The sequence below is a fragment of the Drosophila takahashii genome, chromosome 3L, assembly GCF_030179915.1.
Source record: "Drosophila takahashii strain IR98-3 E-12201 chromosome 3L, DtakHiC1v2, whole genome shotgun sequence".
Taxonomy (NCBI): domain Eukaryota; kingdom Metazoa; phylum Arthropoda; class Insecta; order Diptera; family Drosophilidae; genus Drosophila; species Drosophila takahashii.
Genome location: NC_091680.1, coordinates 5,556,418 through 5,570,638, shown reverse-complemented (window position 1 = coordinate 5,570,638; position 14,221 = coordinate 5,556,418). Strand labels below are relative to the sequence as shown.

The following is a 14,221-nucleotide window of genomic DNA, read 5'->3' as shown; positions in this document are numbered from 1 at the left end:
TCCCAAGCTAGCGTGTCCAAAGTGATCGACTCTTCTATTCGAATGAGCAATCAACTCCCAGAGCCCAGCTTTATATCGAAAATTCGTATGTCGTAAAATATACTTAGTTGCCGATATTTAATAAACCTAACCCTTTTATGTTCAGATATTCTTAATGATATAATCACTTAATCTGCTGGCCAATCAATAAATTCTTTATTTATGTTTGAACAAACACTTCTTTTAATTACCACTATTTTACTTCTCACTTGCTATTCACTATTATATTACAATGTATCAAGCAAGTACATATGTTTTATAATTATCTTTAAAAAAGCTTTAAGAACAGCTGCAAAAAGCTTGGAAGAATAATGTATTCCTATAGTTTACTTATAAGTAGTTCCATATTGTTATACCCGTTAGTTGTGGAGTAAAAGGGAATATTGTATTTGTGCAAAAGTTTGTAACAGGTAGAAGGAAGCGTTTCCGACCCTATAAAGTATATATATCCTTGATCAAGATCACTAGCCGAGTCGATCTAGCCATGTCCGTCTGTCGCTTCGTTTGGATGAACGCTGAGATCTCGGAGACTACAAAAACCAGAAAGTTGGGATTACCTACACATATTCTTGGGCTTCCTACGCAGCGCAAGTTTGTTTCAGCCATTCGCCACACACACTCTAACGCCCACAATCGCCCTAGAGGACTTTAAAAAAGGACTGGCGGCCACAACTGTACAAATTTTGTAATTGTGTAAATGCCATTTTGTTCTGTTTATTAATACCTATAAAATCTATAAAAAATGAGCAAAAATTTAAACAGCTACTCCCTTTAGCTGAGTAACTGGAATCTGATAGTCGAAGTACTCGACTATAGCGTTCTTTCTTGTATTTTCTCTAGAATGGATAATACAAATATTTTTCTCTTTTAAGATTAAGACAAACAATTAAATCTTTTATAAATATTTTTATTTATGCTCCAAGAAATAATATTTATTAGAACAGGGGTTTAGTTTTTTAGTTAGGGATCTAATGACTTAGTTGCCTCATGCAGGCGATGGCAAATCATGGCGTGTTCTGAACCTGTTGGATAATCCAGTCCATGAAGTATTGAGTGCTGGTGTAAACGCCGGGGGTCTCTGGTCGGGCACAACCTTCGATGCCGTAGGACACCACGCCGATCAGATGGTACCGAAAGGTGTCCTCATAGAGTTCCGGCATCATCAGTGGACCACCGGAGTCGCCCTGACACGAATCCTTGCCTCCGGACAGATCTCCGGCGCAGATGACGGCTTTATCGAACTGATCGGCGGTTCGTAGGAATCCACGATGATTCACGAAACTCTGGGCGCATATCACATTCTCTATGATGGGAACTTGGAGCTCGTTTAGCACGGTGGCTGACGTGCCATTCTCCATCGTATGTCCCCATCCGGCGACGAAGGGATTGTATCGCAAATAGGATTTCTGGCGCAGATCGGGCGTGTGTGGCAGACAGATGGGCGTGATCTTGGTGGTAAACTCCACATTTCGCGCGAGATACAGGATGGCCAAGTCACTCCGTCCATTTCGGGGATTGTAGTTTGGATGGATTACGAACTAGAAGGAGAAATCGGTGGTAATAACTTATAACTTATAAGTTAATAATTTTATAAGAAGTAAAACTTAAACTTACTCTTGCAATTCTAAGATCCACATGGCGAGTCTCCTTATCTGTGGTCACATCATGTTCTCCCAAGCGCACAAATGTCCTAGAAAAAAAACGGAAGGTCAGAAACAAATAAGGATTATTTCTAGAAGTTTTGAACTCACAAATTCAAAGTGATGCAATGGGCCGCCGTGAGCACGTGTCTGGCGGTGATTAGGCTTCCTCCGCACTGGAACGGAAATCTGGGATCCTTGTATCCTAGCAGTGCGATCCAGGGCCACGCCCCAATGTGGCTTACCACACCGCCCACGATCTTATTTTTCGGTACACTCGTATAGCCACATCCATCCTCCATGTTGAGCAGCCGTCGAGGCACTTCGTCCGAATTCCTGGGAATCAAGGAAGCCGAAGTGGGACGAATATTGGAAGACGGTGTGGTGATCCTCTCTTCATTGGGACAGCACACCTGGTAACCCTGGTTTTTACAAACCCTTCTGGAGGCATGCAAAAAACCCTTGAAATTCTGGTCCTTAGGTTTATCCAGCAGTTGACTAAGCAGGGAATCACACTGACCGAGTTCTAAATGAGGTAGGTTTAATTATTAATTTATTTTTATAATTATTAAATAACTTACCTATACAATATCCAGTTTTGGTGTTTGGTCCTCGGCACCAAGGACCCCGTTGATCGATTAAGGGCTTGAATGAGGTTACTGGAATGGGAGCTATAGTTCTAGTCGTTGTGGTAGAAGTTGTAGTCGTGGTCCTTGGAGTAGTGGATGTCGTGGTCGTACTCCTCCTGGTGGGGATCACGAAGGGATTTTCGGGGTCCTGCGGCGGGAACTGAGGACCAATAAACGGCCGTTCCGTGGTGATGAATTCACGAGGTCGTTCTGTGACCGACTGGAGATACTTGCAGCAGATCTGTGTAGGAGAAGCAGGGCAAAGCTTAGATGGAAAGTATACGGATCGAAGATATATCCCTACCACCGGATTTCCGTTAGTGCTGGGGATGTTACAACTGTTTTTCAGGCCGATCACATACTGCGTGGCCCGATCATAGCTGGTGGTTTTAAAGATCTCTACCGCCTGGGTACAGGAGCTCAGGGGCACACAACTCCCAAAAAAATTATCCGGTGTGCGACAGCTTTGAGGAACTGATCAGAAGTAAAAAATTTGTCGTCAATTGATATACTTTAAACGCTATTAAAAAGTTTTTTTTTTAATTTTTTAAAGGTTAACGTTTTTACATTTTCAAGTTAACTGCACTTTAGTTCATTTGTATCTTCGATATATTTAATAAGAAGCTTTATTTAAAGTTGTAGTAATAAATGATTACATTTTTAAAAGTCAAAGGTAAATCGAAACATAAAGAACTTATATGACATCAGGGTAATACAACATGTTTTAAGGTCTTAATTCTTTCTATTGACGATGTAAATCTTGTACAGCTTTATAAGCCTTTCTCATAATAATAAAAATCTTAGATCACCGTAACGGATGTTACTGGTAAAGCAATTTGCAGTCGTAACGAATTGAATCTAATAGCAATGAGTCAAACATTTCAATACAAATGGCTGCATTTAGCTTGCTATCAAAACAAAAGACTTAGGCAACGAACTTGCCACTGAACCTTAAGATGTCACTAAGTCTGGGCTAAACTCTATTTGATTACTTTTAATTTAATTCAGAGATGCGTTGGAAATATAACTCGTTTGTTGTTTGCTTGGGTCAATCGTAAGAGTTCTAAAGATATTAGATATAAATAGCTCTCAGCTGAGCAAGTGACTATGACTACCTTGCCGGCGCTGATTAAATTGCGGATTGAATCTCTGATTGAATTGCGGATTGAATCGCTGATTGAATTGCGGATCGAATCGTTGATTGAACTGAGCGGCAGAGGGCGGGGGAAGTAGCACGAGGGGCAGGAGTGTAATCACAGCACTAGCACAGCACATTCGTTTCATGGTGAGATTGATTTATATTTTTATTATATCCGTGATATTGACCGAAAACGCGACTTTCAATAAATGTTTCAAAAGAAGATTCTTTGAAGAGTGCCGTGTGTTTTTCCGGGCCAGCGTGACTAAAGCGATCGGGTCTACTATTCGGATGAGCGATCGACCCCTAGATCTCAGCTTTATATACGGGGTTCTCATAGAAACTGCACTTCTCTCAATCTAACGACCGCTCTCAGAAGCTTTCTCGGCGGGAAATTGCACCGGGAAAAGCACTACATAGGGGGTTCACATACATAGGGCCGTTCTCTCTATGGAAATCAAGATTAAGTTTGCAATGTTATATTGATAGTTTTAAAAGCCAATGAATATCAATTAAAATCATATTCTTTCAAACTTTGGACGATTTTAAAGGTTTAAAATAAAAACCATTATAAATATATTTAAAAATATTGAGACAAAGACAAAAGCTGAAATCTGTAATAAATATTTTTATTCATAATATAATCCAAGGTTTATCAGATAACAGATCTCAAAAAATCCTTTTATTCTGGGGTTTATAAGGGGTTTAGTTTAAGTTAGGGATCTTAAGACCTAGGTGCAACATGTAGGCGATGGCAACTCATGGTGTGTTCTGAACCTGTTCAATGATCCAGTCCATGAAGTACTGAGTGCTGGAGTAAACTCCAGGGACATTGGGTCGGGCACACCCGATACCGTAGGACACCACGCCGATCAGGTAGAACCTTAGGCCGGTGGTTCCACTACTGTACTGTTCCGGCACCATCAACGGACCACCGGAGTCACCCTGGCAGGTATCCTTCCCTCCAGAAAGAACTCCGGCACACAGGACTGCATTATCGAATTGATCCGCGGTGAAATATCGCTTCTCCTTCGCGTAACTCTGGACGCACACTGCATTCTCGTAGATGGGAATCTGGAGTTCATTCAGCACGGTGGCCGATTCACCACCCTCCATCGTCTTTCCCCATCCCGCGACGAAGGGCATGTAGCCCACGTAGGATTTCTGGCGAAGACTGGGGGTGTGTGGCAGGCAGATGGGCGCGATCTTGGATGTGAATTCTACATTTCGCTCCAGATAGAGGATGGCCAAGTCACTGCGTCCATTTCGGCGATTGTACTCCGGATGGGCAACGTACTAGAAAGAAAAAAAAGCAGATTGTTAGAACCGAATTTTAGATTATTATTATTATTATTATTATTATAAAGTCTTAAATAATTAACTTAAATAATTTCATTAATAATTATAATTGCTTCATCTTTACTGAAGATATATAAATAATTTGAACTGACCCACGGGGATTTTTTTAGAACAAATCCGAAATCTGGAAAAATCAACTCGGTTCAAAAGTGTAAAAAAATGTAAAATTCAAAAAGTGTTGAACAAAAATATGGAATATAATTTTTACTTTTTCCTTACATATTTACAATGATATGGGTAGATATTAATTTTTTTGTAAAATTATTATTTATTTCTAAACTTTGACTTACCCTTGCAATATTAATGTCCACATGAGGAGTCTCCGTATCCGTGGAAAGATCATGTTCTCCAACGCGCACAAATTGTCTAAAAAAAACATTAATTAAAATAAGAAATCAATACTAAGTATAAGATTTAAACTTACAGATCATCCCTGATGCAATGGGCCGCTGTGATTACGTGTCTGGCGGTGATCAGGGTTCCTCCGCACTTGAACGGCGATCCGGAGGGATCATCGTATCCCAGCAGTGCGATCCAGGGCCACGCCCCCTTGCGGCTCACCTCACCACCCACGATCTTCTTGTAATAGCCGACCGTAGCGCCACATCCCTCCTCCACATTGGGCAGCCGACGAGGTATTTCCCCAGTATTCTTGGGAATAATGGGCGCCGGAGTGGTCACAGTCAATCCATTGGGACAGCAGACCTGGTTGCCCTGGTTGCCACAAACCAATCTGGAGGCCCGCAAGAAATTGGCAAAGGTCTCGTCCCGCTGCTTCACGCGCAGCTCGTTCAGCAGTGCTGCACAATCCTTGATTTCTAAGTAATAACAAATTAATATTTAATTATTTAAAAATTCGGATCACTTTATATATTTTGTTTATTTTAATAATTAAAAACTAATTTTTTGTTAAATCTTCAAAAATATTCATATTATATTATTAAGAAACATGAAAATAAAATGTATAATTAATGTTATTAATTCCTATTAGACCTTAAATTCAAAACTCTTCCTCTAAATAATTTGAATCCTTTATTTTATTGGAAAAACAAGTATTCATATTACTTTCTTTACATGTATTCCTACAAAAAAAAAATTAAGAAAAATACGAACGATTTATTCCACTTTAAAAAAAAAACACACACAATTTTAAAACACGTGTATCAATATTAATTTCCTTATACTTTCTAATTACAAACCGGTTCACATTTATTAAGCCAGCTCAAGGGTAATTGCTGTTTGATTACATCTCTAACATAAAGTGTTATTTAAATTGATCCAATATATGTCAAAAGCTTCTCAAGGAGAGTCGTAAAAATTATAACAAAATCGTGTAAACACATTGATCCCAAAACCAAGAAAATACCGTTTTTCTTATAACATAACATCAAGTAAACTCACCCAAACAATTTCCGGGTTTGGTGTCAGGTCCTCGGCATGAAGGACCCCGTTGATCAATCAAGGGTTCCGATGAGGTAACTGGAATGGGAGCTATAGTTCTAATCGTTGTGGTAGAAGTCGTAGTCGTGGGCCTTGGAGTAGTAGGGATCAGGAAAGGATTATCGGGGACCTCCGGCGGGGGCTGAGGTCCGATAAACGAGGGTTCTGTGGGGAAGAAGGGGTTCCGAGGTCGCTCTGTGACCGGTTGGTTATATCTCGGTTCTGTACAGCAGATCTGCGTAGGAGAAGCAGGGCAAAGCTTAGCAAGGATGGAAGGATAGATAGATAGATCGAAGATATGTCCCTACCACCGGATCCCCATTGATGCTGCGGGTGCCACAGCTGCGCTGCAGGGCGATCACATAGCGCTGGGCCCGATCCCTGTTTGTGGTCTGGAAGATGTTCGCCACCTGGGGACAGTAGCTAAGGGCCACGCAACTCCCATAATAGTTCTCGGGGGTAATGCAGTTCTGGCGAACTGGGTAGAAAAAAAACGGGGCGTAAATTCATTAGCTTTTCTTATAAAATTTCTTAGCTTTAAGTGAGGTTTTTATATTAATCTACTTTGTTTTGTGTTAAAAGGGTTATTTTACAAAAACAATTTCCCCAAACTCACACATTTTTTTTAATTTTTTGAATTTTAAAATCAAATAATTTTCAAGAGTAGTTTTCATAACTATACGAATAAAAAAAAGGATTAACATTTTAACTCACCCATAATAAAATTCATGGCGATTTGTTTTAATGCATGAGAAACTTTAGTTTAATGTTTATTTATGAAGATGGATGATAAAGTAATTATATATTTGATTATTTTAATTTATAAATTAAAATTATTTTATGGTTATAAATATGATTTGGTTAATTTGTGCTGGATGTGTTAAACGGCTTAGCCTTCACCACAAGATGACTCAGTTTTTGGGAATGGGGGATTTATGTTATGTTTTTTTCTCACACCTCTAAACAAGTCAACAGTCTATAGTTAGCAAGAACACAAAACTCCAACCAAAAATTTTCATTGTCCAGTTACTAAAGCTCCATAATTATATGTACTTCACAATCTCAAAAAATAAAACAAAAATAATTTTTAGACGTTCTAAATGATTTATTTAAATTTTGCAGTTATTCTTTTGGTTTATTGTTATTTAATTGATACCCGAACTTAAGAGCTTTCAAATTTAAGTATTGGAAAAATAGGTAAAAACCTTTCAAAAAATCAACGCTTAAGGCATAATTTCCATTTATTCCTTGTAAAATGAACTTTATCTCAAGAAAATTTGCATTCGACTTTCACGTAATCTACAAAATCTTAGATCGTCGTAGGGGCGTTTTGCTGGTCAAGCCACTTATAGACGTCTATATATCTCAATCAAACTTTACGAGTACCGGTCACAAAAAGCGATACGTGCTCTAAGGGAACGCCCCTTCGGGTAATAAACACCTGTTTAAGTCGGTGTCCGAGTCGAAAATGCGACCTTGGTGACCGGTTTCGTGAACTGGAATTGAACTCTCAACACAATGGCCAAAAATTCACATTATGAATAACTTGCGATGATTGCTTTTGTTTATTTTGCAGTTAATACAAATTGCCGCATTTGTCCGGCTGTCAAATCGAAAGACTTGAGCAACGAACTTGCCATTGAACTTGAAGATGTTAGATGTTAGAGGTCTCTGCGAATCGATATGTAGACCATCTGGGTTAAACTCATTTAAATGCGTTGATGTATTTATGGTTTTTTGATTAGATTTCGTGATGCGTTAATGGAACTGGTTTGTTGTTTGCTTTGATCAGTCGTAAAAGTTCTACTGATTTTAGATATTAGATATAGATAGATAGATATGGCGAAGCGGAAAGCTCTCGACGACTAATTAAGTGACTTTGACTACCTTGCCTGCGCTGATTGAACTGCTGATTGAACTGGGCGGCAGTGGGCGGGGGTAGAAAAACGAGGGGCAGGAGTGTAATCACAGCACTAAAACAGCACAACCACTTCATGGCGATATTGATTTATTTTATATATACTATACGATCGATCGTATATGTATATTGGTGATATCGAGGGGCAACGCGACGTTCACTGTCCGAATAACGTTATCAAACTAAATAGATTTTTGGAGAACCGGACAACCGGAGACTGTAGACGCGTCTTCACCCGCGGAAGCTTCTTCGGAGATTGCCGTGTGTGTTTCTTTGCGTGGCCAGCGTGACCAAAGCGATCGCGTCTTCGATTCGGCTGAGCGATCGGCCCGCAGAGCCGAGCTTTATATGCAGGCTTCTCACGGGATCTTCTCAGTCCGCCGATCTCCCAAATCTACCGATCTGGATCTCTCAATCTACCGATCTCTCTCATTCTCTCTCCCGTAAGCTCTCTCTCTTGCCGGGAAAGTGGCTGCACTTTGGAGAGCAATTCGCATGGTGAACCCCATTCGCATTCGTTGAGCACGCAATTTGCTTTCTAGGCAAATTAATCAAGGTGGAAAAGTATTCACACATACAAATTATTAAGTGATTTTCCCAAGCTAAACCAGAAATGGAAACAAATATTTATTGTTTGTTTTGGGCAGCCTAATAATATAGATCAATGGTTAATGATAGGTAATAATATAGGATATAGCCCATCACAGTTCTAAATTGGGAATTTTCAATTGAGGCGTGTGACTCAAATGAGGCGCCAAATTGTTGACCTTGTATACTGCGCTGCTCTGAATTTGTCATTCGATCTGGTCCCGAGAATTCTGTGACTCAATTAGACGTTCGTCTAACTGAAAGAATGATATAAATGCCATTAATCAAGGTAAATTAAAACGGATCCCGTTGACATGTCAATTGGGAATCACTTGGAAAACTGACCAAAGCCACTCGGCGACATTCTAGCTCAAATTATATTTTAGCATCATGATTAGCAATCAATGGGAATATATTCTCATACTTTTGAATTGCTTTCGTATGCGAGTACCGTAAAAAGCTTTCGCTGATTATTTAGATAGGCAGCCTCCCATTAAGAATACGTAATTGCTGGAATTACAGTGAAGATCCATTCCTATTTTGTATTTTTAACTGATTGAATTAACATTTTAAATTATGTACTATGAAATCATTTTAATCATATTTTTAATGTATCTAAAATGTTACATTTTCTAGTTATGAGTTCCAAAAAAATTTTTTGGAATTTCAAAACATTTTTATAGAAGAAGAAATGATTGGGAAAAATCAAAAATAATTTATAATCATTAAACATTTTTATTTTTAGTCTAAAAATAAAATCTAACATTCGATTTACCACATTGTAAAAATATATTTTATTTTATTTAATTTAATCTGTCGACAAGTGACGTCACCTGTTTGCAATATGCATCTGATGTGCGATCACAGTTAGCACACACTTAATTCACCCCACTAAATCTCCTGCGATTCGGAATATACCTCACAATACTTGGGGGCACTCAACCTGATTAGAATTCCGTGGAGCCGTCGCCGAAAGTCAATTGGCATGCGATCGATGCAACCGCAGAGGCATAATAACACCGATCGTTCTACTATAATGACTAATCCGGATCACTTGGCCATGCAGTGCAGGTAGAAACAGCAGGGGGCCGAAGTGAATGGAGGGAAATTCCAGACCCTGTCTTTAGTATTTTAAGAATTCCTCATTTTCGGTTCCGGCACGACAAATTCATCTATTTTATTATATTTTATACCTTATCGAAAATATCGCAAAATATACTTACTTCTTTATTTTCCAAAATATTTAGTGATATAATCACTATATTTTGATATCATAATTGCCTAAAGAAACCCTCAGAACTAACAAATCATATGTCATATAATCAAAATAAAGCAAGCACGTTTTGTAATTAATCGAAAATGAATTTTAAAATGCCTTAAGAACACAGTAAATAATGAGAAGAATATGCAAGTCAAACAAGTATTTACATACAAATTTATTGCGTAATTTGAACAATAAATTTTAATCAAACTGTAATCAAAGTTAACTAAATTACATTGCTAATTATTTTTACAGGGCAATAAAAGGTATCAATTTAAAGCACGTACACTTCGATTTTGATTGTAAAGAACATTCATCAGTTTTAAAATAAGATAGGATGATTGAACAAAATATTTTAGTGACTTGATTTATTTTCCTGGCGCAAAACAGGACTTACAAAAAATTCCCTTTCCCCGGGAATTAAAACCGAAATGCATGCAAATGATATACAAAAATGAATGTAAGATCAATTAGGCTTAAATCAAAACGAGAACATAAAAACATGAAATTTATTGCGGAAATTCCGGTGGGTAAGTGTGTATTTGGGATTTAGAATTTTATTACAAATATTTGTAAAGTGCTCCGGATTTGGATGACACATCAAAGATAGCTGACCAATTTAGGATGTGTCATAATTCTAAGCCGATGAGAGGTGTTTCGTGATCCAAGGAATGTAGGAGGCAACCCTTGTATAAACGCCGGGAAAATTGGGACGAGCACACTCATAGCCAAAGGAAACCAGGCCGAGTAAGTAGAACCTATAGACATTTGTTTCCAGCTGTAAATTCCAAATAAAGTTTTAAAAATTATACCATAAATTCCGAAATTCTTTTCTGCAAGTCACCGACATTTTCGTTGACCAACGAAATCATATCTGCGTCACGAATATTAACAATTAGCGGGCGGTATTCAGTAAACCACCTTGGCGACCGAGCTTAAGACTCAAGAAACTTGGCCAAAACAGGTTCGATGACTCACAGAAAAAGAAGATATTGTAACTGACCTGGGGCATCATGAGTGGTCCACCGGAATCCCCTTGACAGGCATCCACACTGGAGCTGCCGGCACAGAGCACCTGCAAAAGGATTTATTAGCCAGGGGAATTCCCCTTTCGATCAGGATGGATGGGTAGCTTACCTTGTCGCTGAACTGGACGAACTGGAAAACCGACTTGTAACTCTGCTCGCAGCTCTGGCGGGACACAATCGGCACCTGGGCATCTCGCAGCACCTGTGAGGTGGCTCCCTGGTGCTTCACTGCCCCCCAGCCGGCCACAAAGGGATTCATGCCCACAAAGTCCTGCTGCACAAACTTGGCGGCCTCGGGCAGGCAAATGGGGGATATGTTACCTATGTTAAACAAATATTAAAATGGTTTTATATAAATTTCATTCATAAAGTTGTTATATGACAAAAGGTCTTATAAAGAATTTTTTATATCGAATATGATTCATTATACACAAAACAAATTTCAATAAAAATAATATTAGTTAAGGAAATTGGAAATGCTTTTAATTTTGATCAAATGAGTGTAAATTTAATGGATACATTAATTAAAGAACATTAATATTAATATATTTATATTTTTTAAATTAATATTTTTTTATATTTTCTTACCTGGCAACGTGCCCACTCCATTTAGCTCAATCAAAGCTATATCATTCGATATGGAGTTCAGATCGAAATGTTCGTGGACAACAGTTCTTCGGATCCGGAAATCCATTGCACCCGGTTCAGCTGCTTTAGAGAGATCATGGGCTCCAAGTCGCACCAATGTCAACATAGGATTGATGCAATGTGCCGAGGTGACCACGTAATGCGAATGGATCAAACTGCCACCGCAGAGGAACTTAAGGGCATTCCGATTGAACTCCTCAAAGTAGCCAAGGGCAGCTATCCAGGGATAGGCTCCTAGAGAGGATTAAGGTTGGGAAAATTAAAGAAATATTAAAGAATATTCATATATTTATTTTAAATCTGTAAATAACCATTTATTACCTTTTCGAGCCTCCATTCCACCCACAACTCGATTGGATGTGGCACCACTTATTCCACAAACGGTACCCGAGCGTGGAACATTTGGAGGAGGTGGTGGAGGATTAGGAGGCTGTGGATTAAAGCTGGGACTCACCACCTGATTCAGAGGCGGAGTGGGCTGGAAAACCATCGGAGTGGCAGTGGATCCTCCACTTAACGGTGAGAAATGGAAGAAGCCAAATGGTGCAGCAGTGGTCACAAATATATCCTTCCTGCTTCTGCCATTTCCACTTCGATCCGAGGCACAGCAAACCTAATGGCACAAGAAATCCTAACTTTGAAAACCTTACCATAAAACATATATAAAATAAGTCTTAATCTTAGTAAGTTGACTCTTGATAAAATTTGTTTTTTTTTCAGTTCAAACTGTTTTATCATAAATATTATATTTCTGTTAAGATTAATTTATCTTAAGGATAAATGTATCCCATTTTAATAGTATCAACATAGTCGAATGCCTACCTAAATAGTCGAATTCTTTCGGAACCTTTAAATAATTTTGATTGTGGCAATTACGAAGGTATTAAAAAAAACAATTATCTAAAAATAAATGCAATTTAATGCGTTGTTTGAGATAATAATTTCAAATAATTTTTCAATTAGCAAAAAAAATTTTATAAAATTATATTAAAGAGCGCAAATAAAAAGAGAGATATAAAATGTAATTCCCCTAATTGAATAAAGTATTTGAATGAAATAAAAAGCGAAATAGATCTGTGGGATTACCATAAAAGTGGAGCCATCGAAGCCGCAGATAGACTGTCCCAGAAAGGTGGTGAACTCTTGACCCTGACCCTGATACTCCTCCATGAGCTGCGGACAGGAGGTCAGGGGCAGGCAGCTTCCCGGCCGGGATCGGGCATCTTGGCAGGATTGGGCTATAAAAGAAGTAGGTGATTGGGGGAAAGGGTGTGGCAAAGGATGCTCAAATATTTAATTGGCCAATTCGGTTTAATTTTTTGTGATCGTTTTTATTTTGACTAATTTTGCGGTGTATATGCAAGGGATTTTTCTTATTTTTTTTCAGTGTGAGTGTTTGGGGTTAGGTGAATGCTATTTTTTTTGGTGGTTAGTATGTGATCTTAGTAGATTATCCGACGTCTCCGGCGACGACGCCGCCTACGTCCGGAATTGAGCGGCATGAAAACCATCATATCCGAACCGATCTGTGGTCCCGTTGGCGGCGACGAGAGCAGCGGTGAATTCTGCTGCTGGCGGGGATCGATGCACGGGCAATTGGGCAGCGGACGTGATCCTCCCGGCAGGCAAACAAGTGGTTGAGATGGACACGTGGGCACCGGAAGGGGCAGAGTGGTGCCAGCAGTTGTACTCGTAGTCGTAACACCCGTTGTGGAGGTGGTGGAAATGGTGGTGCTACTGGTGGTACTGCTGCTGGTGGTGATCAATGGTGGGGTCACTGGCGTCTGGGGATTCGGTGGAGTCGGTTGGAAGGTCGGAATCACTGCAGGAGGAGCAGGTTGAGGCGGTATTAGTGGACCAATCGGCTGGTAGGGAGGCAGCGGCTGTGGAGGCGGCTGAGGAGGAAATTGCGGCGGTGGCAGCCCGTAGATGGGATAGTAACCTGGCGGATACAGCGGACACCAGCCCTTGATGCTGGCCAAATACGAGAGGAACGGCCAGAAGTACACCTTCACACAGAACTCGTCCAGGAGAACCATTTCCAGTGGGTTATCTTTATCCGTATACGCTTATCCGTTTTATCCGTGCTCGCTGCTCGGCCACCAGGTGGCAACTAACCCACCGAACTCTTCTATTTCGCCCATTTGCAACTCCGCCAAGTGGAGCATGGCGGCAAATAATGATCATAATTCAATTGTACTTTAGTGGGGCACAATTATCCAAAGAGTCGTCTGGAATGGCCCAATTCAGGAGCGGATCAGGGGAACTAAAATCTCTAAAAATATTAACATTTTTCTGAATTTTTGTTTTAAGTTTTAAAACTTTTAATGAAATAAATAAATGTTCTCTTAAGCTATTAAACATTTAAAAAAATAATAATATTCCAAAACAAAATTGAAATATTTTAATTAAAGCCTTTAACAGTATAAGAATTTTTAAAAATTTAGAACGCGTCTTTTTTTATAACTTTTAAATACATTAAATAAATATTTCAAAATTAATAACAATAATTTTACTACCAAGCTTATTTTAA

General features: G+C 39.2%; 3 protein-coding genes across 3 annotated transcripts; all 3 read right to left on the bottom strand.

Moving 5' to 3' along the window:
* Positions 1-979: 979 nt before the first annotated feature.
* LOC108064078 (venom serine protease Bi-VSP-like) lies at positions 980-3,700 on the bottom strand. The gene is made up of 6 exons (XM_044394482.2): positions 3,424-3,700; positions 2,613-2,782; positions 2,261-2,549; positions 1,791-2,205; positions 1,654-1,729; positions 980-1,577 (listed from the first exon to the last, which is right to left on the bottom strand). The coding sequence occupies exons 1-6, from the start codon at positions 3,590-3,592 to the stop codon at positions 1,044-1,046; spliced, it is 1,653 nt and encodes a 550-aa protein (XP_044250417.2). The 5' UTR covers positions 3,593-3,700; the 3' UTR covers positions 980-1,043.
* Positions 3,701-4,059: 359 nt separating this feature from the next.
* Positions 4,060-8,474, bottom strand: LOC138911799 (venom protease-like). Its single transcript, XM_017138865.3, has 5 exons — positions 8,133-8,474; positions 6,207-6,440; positions 5,230-5,623; positions 5,096-5,171; positions 4,060-4,742 (listed from the first exon to the last, which is right to left on the bottom strand). The coding sequence occupies exons 1-5, from the start codon at positions 8,239-8,241 to the stop codon at positions 4,206-4,208; spliced, it is 1,350 nt and encodes a 449-aa protein (XP_016994354.2). The 5' UTR covers positions 8,242-8,474; the 3' UTR covers positions 4,060-4,205.
* Positions 8,475-10,549: 2,075 nt separating this feature from the next.
* LOC108055496 (proclotting enzyme) lies at positions 10,550-13,814 on the bottom strand. The gene is made up of 7 exons (XM_044394665.2): positions 13,148-13,814; positions 12,775-12,926; positions 12,010-12,301; positions 11,629-11,922; positions 11,150-11,361; positions 11,016-11,087; positions 10,550-10,790 (listed from the first exon to the last, which is right to left on the bottom strand). Exons 1-7 carry the CDS (start codon positions 13,725-13,727, stop codon positions 10,650-10,652), a joined length of 1,743 nt encoding a protein of 580 aa, XP_044250600.2. The 5' UTR covers positions 13,728-13,814; the 3' UTR covers positions 10,550-10,649.
* Between the last annotated feature and the right edge of the window lie 407 nt (positions 13,815-14,221).

Coding starts and splice junctions, on each gene's coding strand:
- LOC138911799 (XM_017138865.3), bottom strand. CDS start 8,241: ATGAAGTGGTTGTGCTGTTTTAGTGCTGTGATTACACTCCTGCCCCTC. Junction 6,441..8,132: donor GTTCAATCAGCGCAGGCAAG/GTAGTCAAAGTC, acceptor AACCGGTCACAG/AGCGACCTCGGAACCCCTTC. Junction 4,743..5,095: donor TGGACATTAATATTGCAAGG/GTAAGTCAAAGT, acceptor TTTTCTTTCTAG/TACGTTGCCCATCCGGAGTA.
- LOC108055496 (XM_044394665.2), bottom strand. CDS start 13,727: ATGGTTCTCCTGGACGAGTTCTGTGTGAAGGTGTACTTCTGGCCGTTC. Junction 12,302..12,774: donor TCGATGGCTCCACTTTTATG/GTAATCCCACAG, acceptor TTGTGCCATTAG/GTTTGCTGTGCCTCGGATCG. Junction 11,362..11,628: donor TGGAGTGGGCACGTTGCCAG/GTAAGAAAATAT, acceptor TGTTTAACATAG/GTAACATATCCCCCATTTGC.
- LOC108064078 (XM_044394482.2), bottom strand. CDS start 3,592: ATGAAACGAATGTGCTGTGCTAGTGCTGTGATTACACTCCTGCCCCTC. Junction 2,550..2,612: donor GCACTAACGGAAATCCGGTG/GTAGGGATATAT, acceptor TCTCCTACACAG/ATCTGCTGCAAGTATCTCCA. Junction 1,730..1,790: donor CATTGCATCACTTTGAATTT/GTGAGTTCAAAA, acceptor TTTTTTTTCTAG/GACATTTGTGCGCTTGGGAG.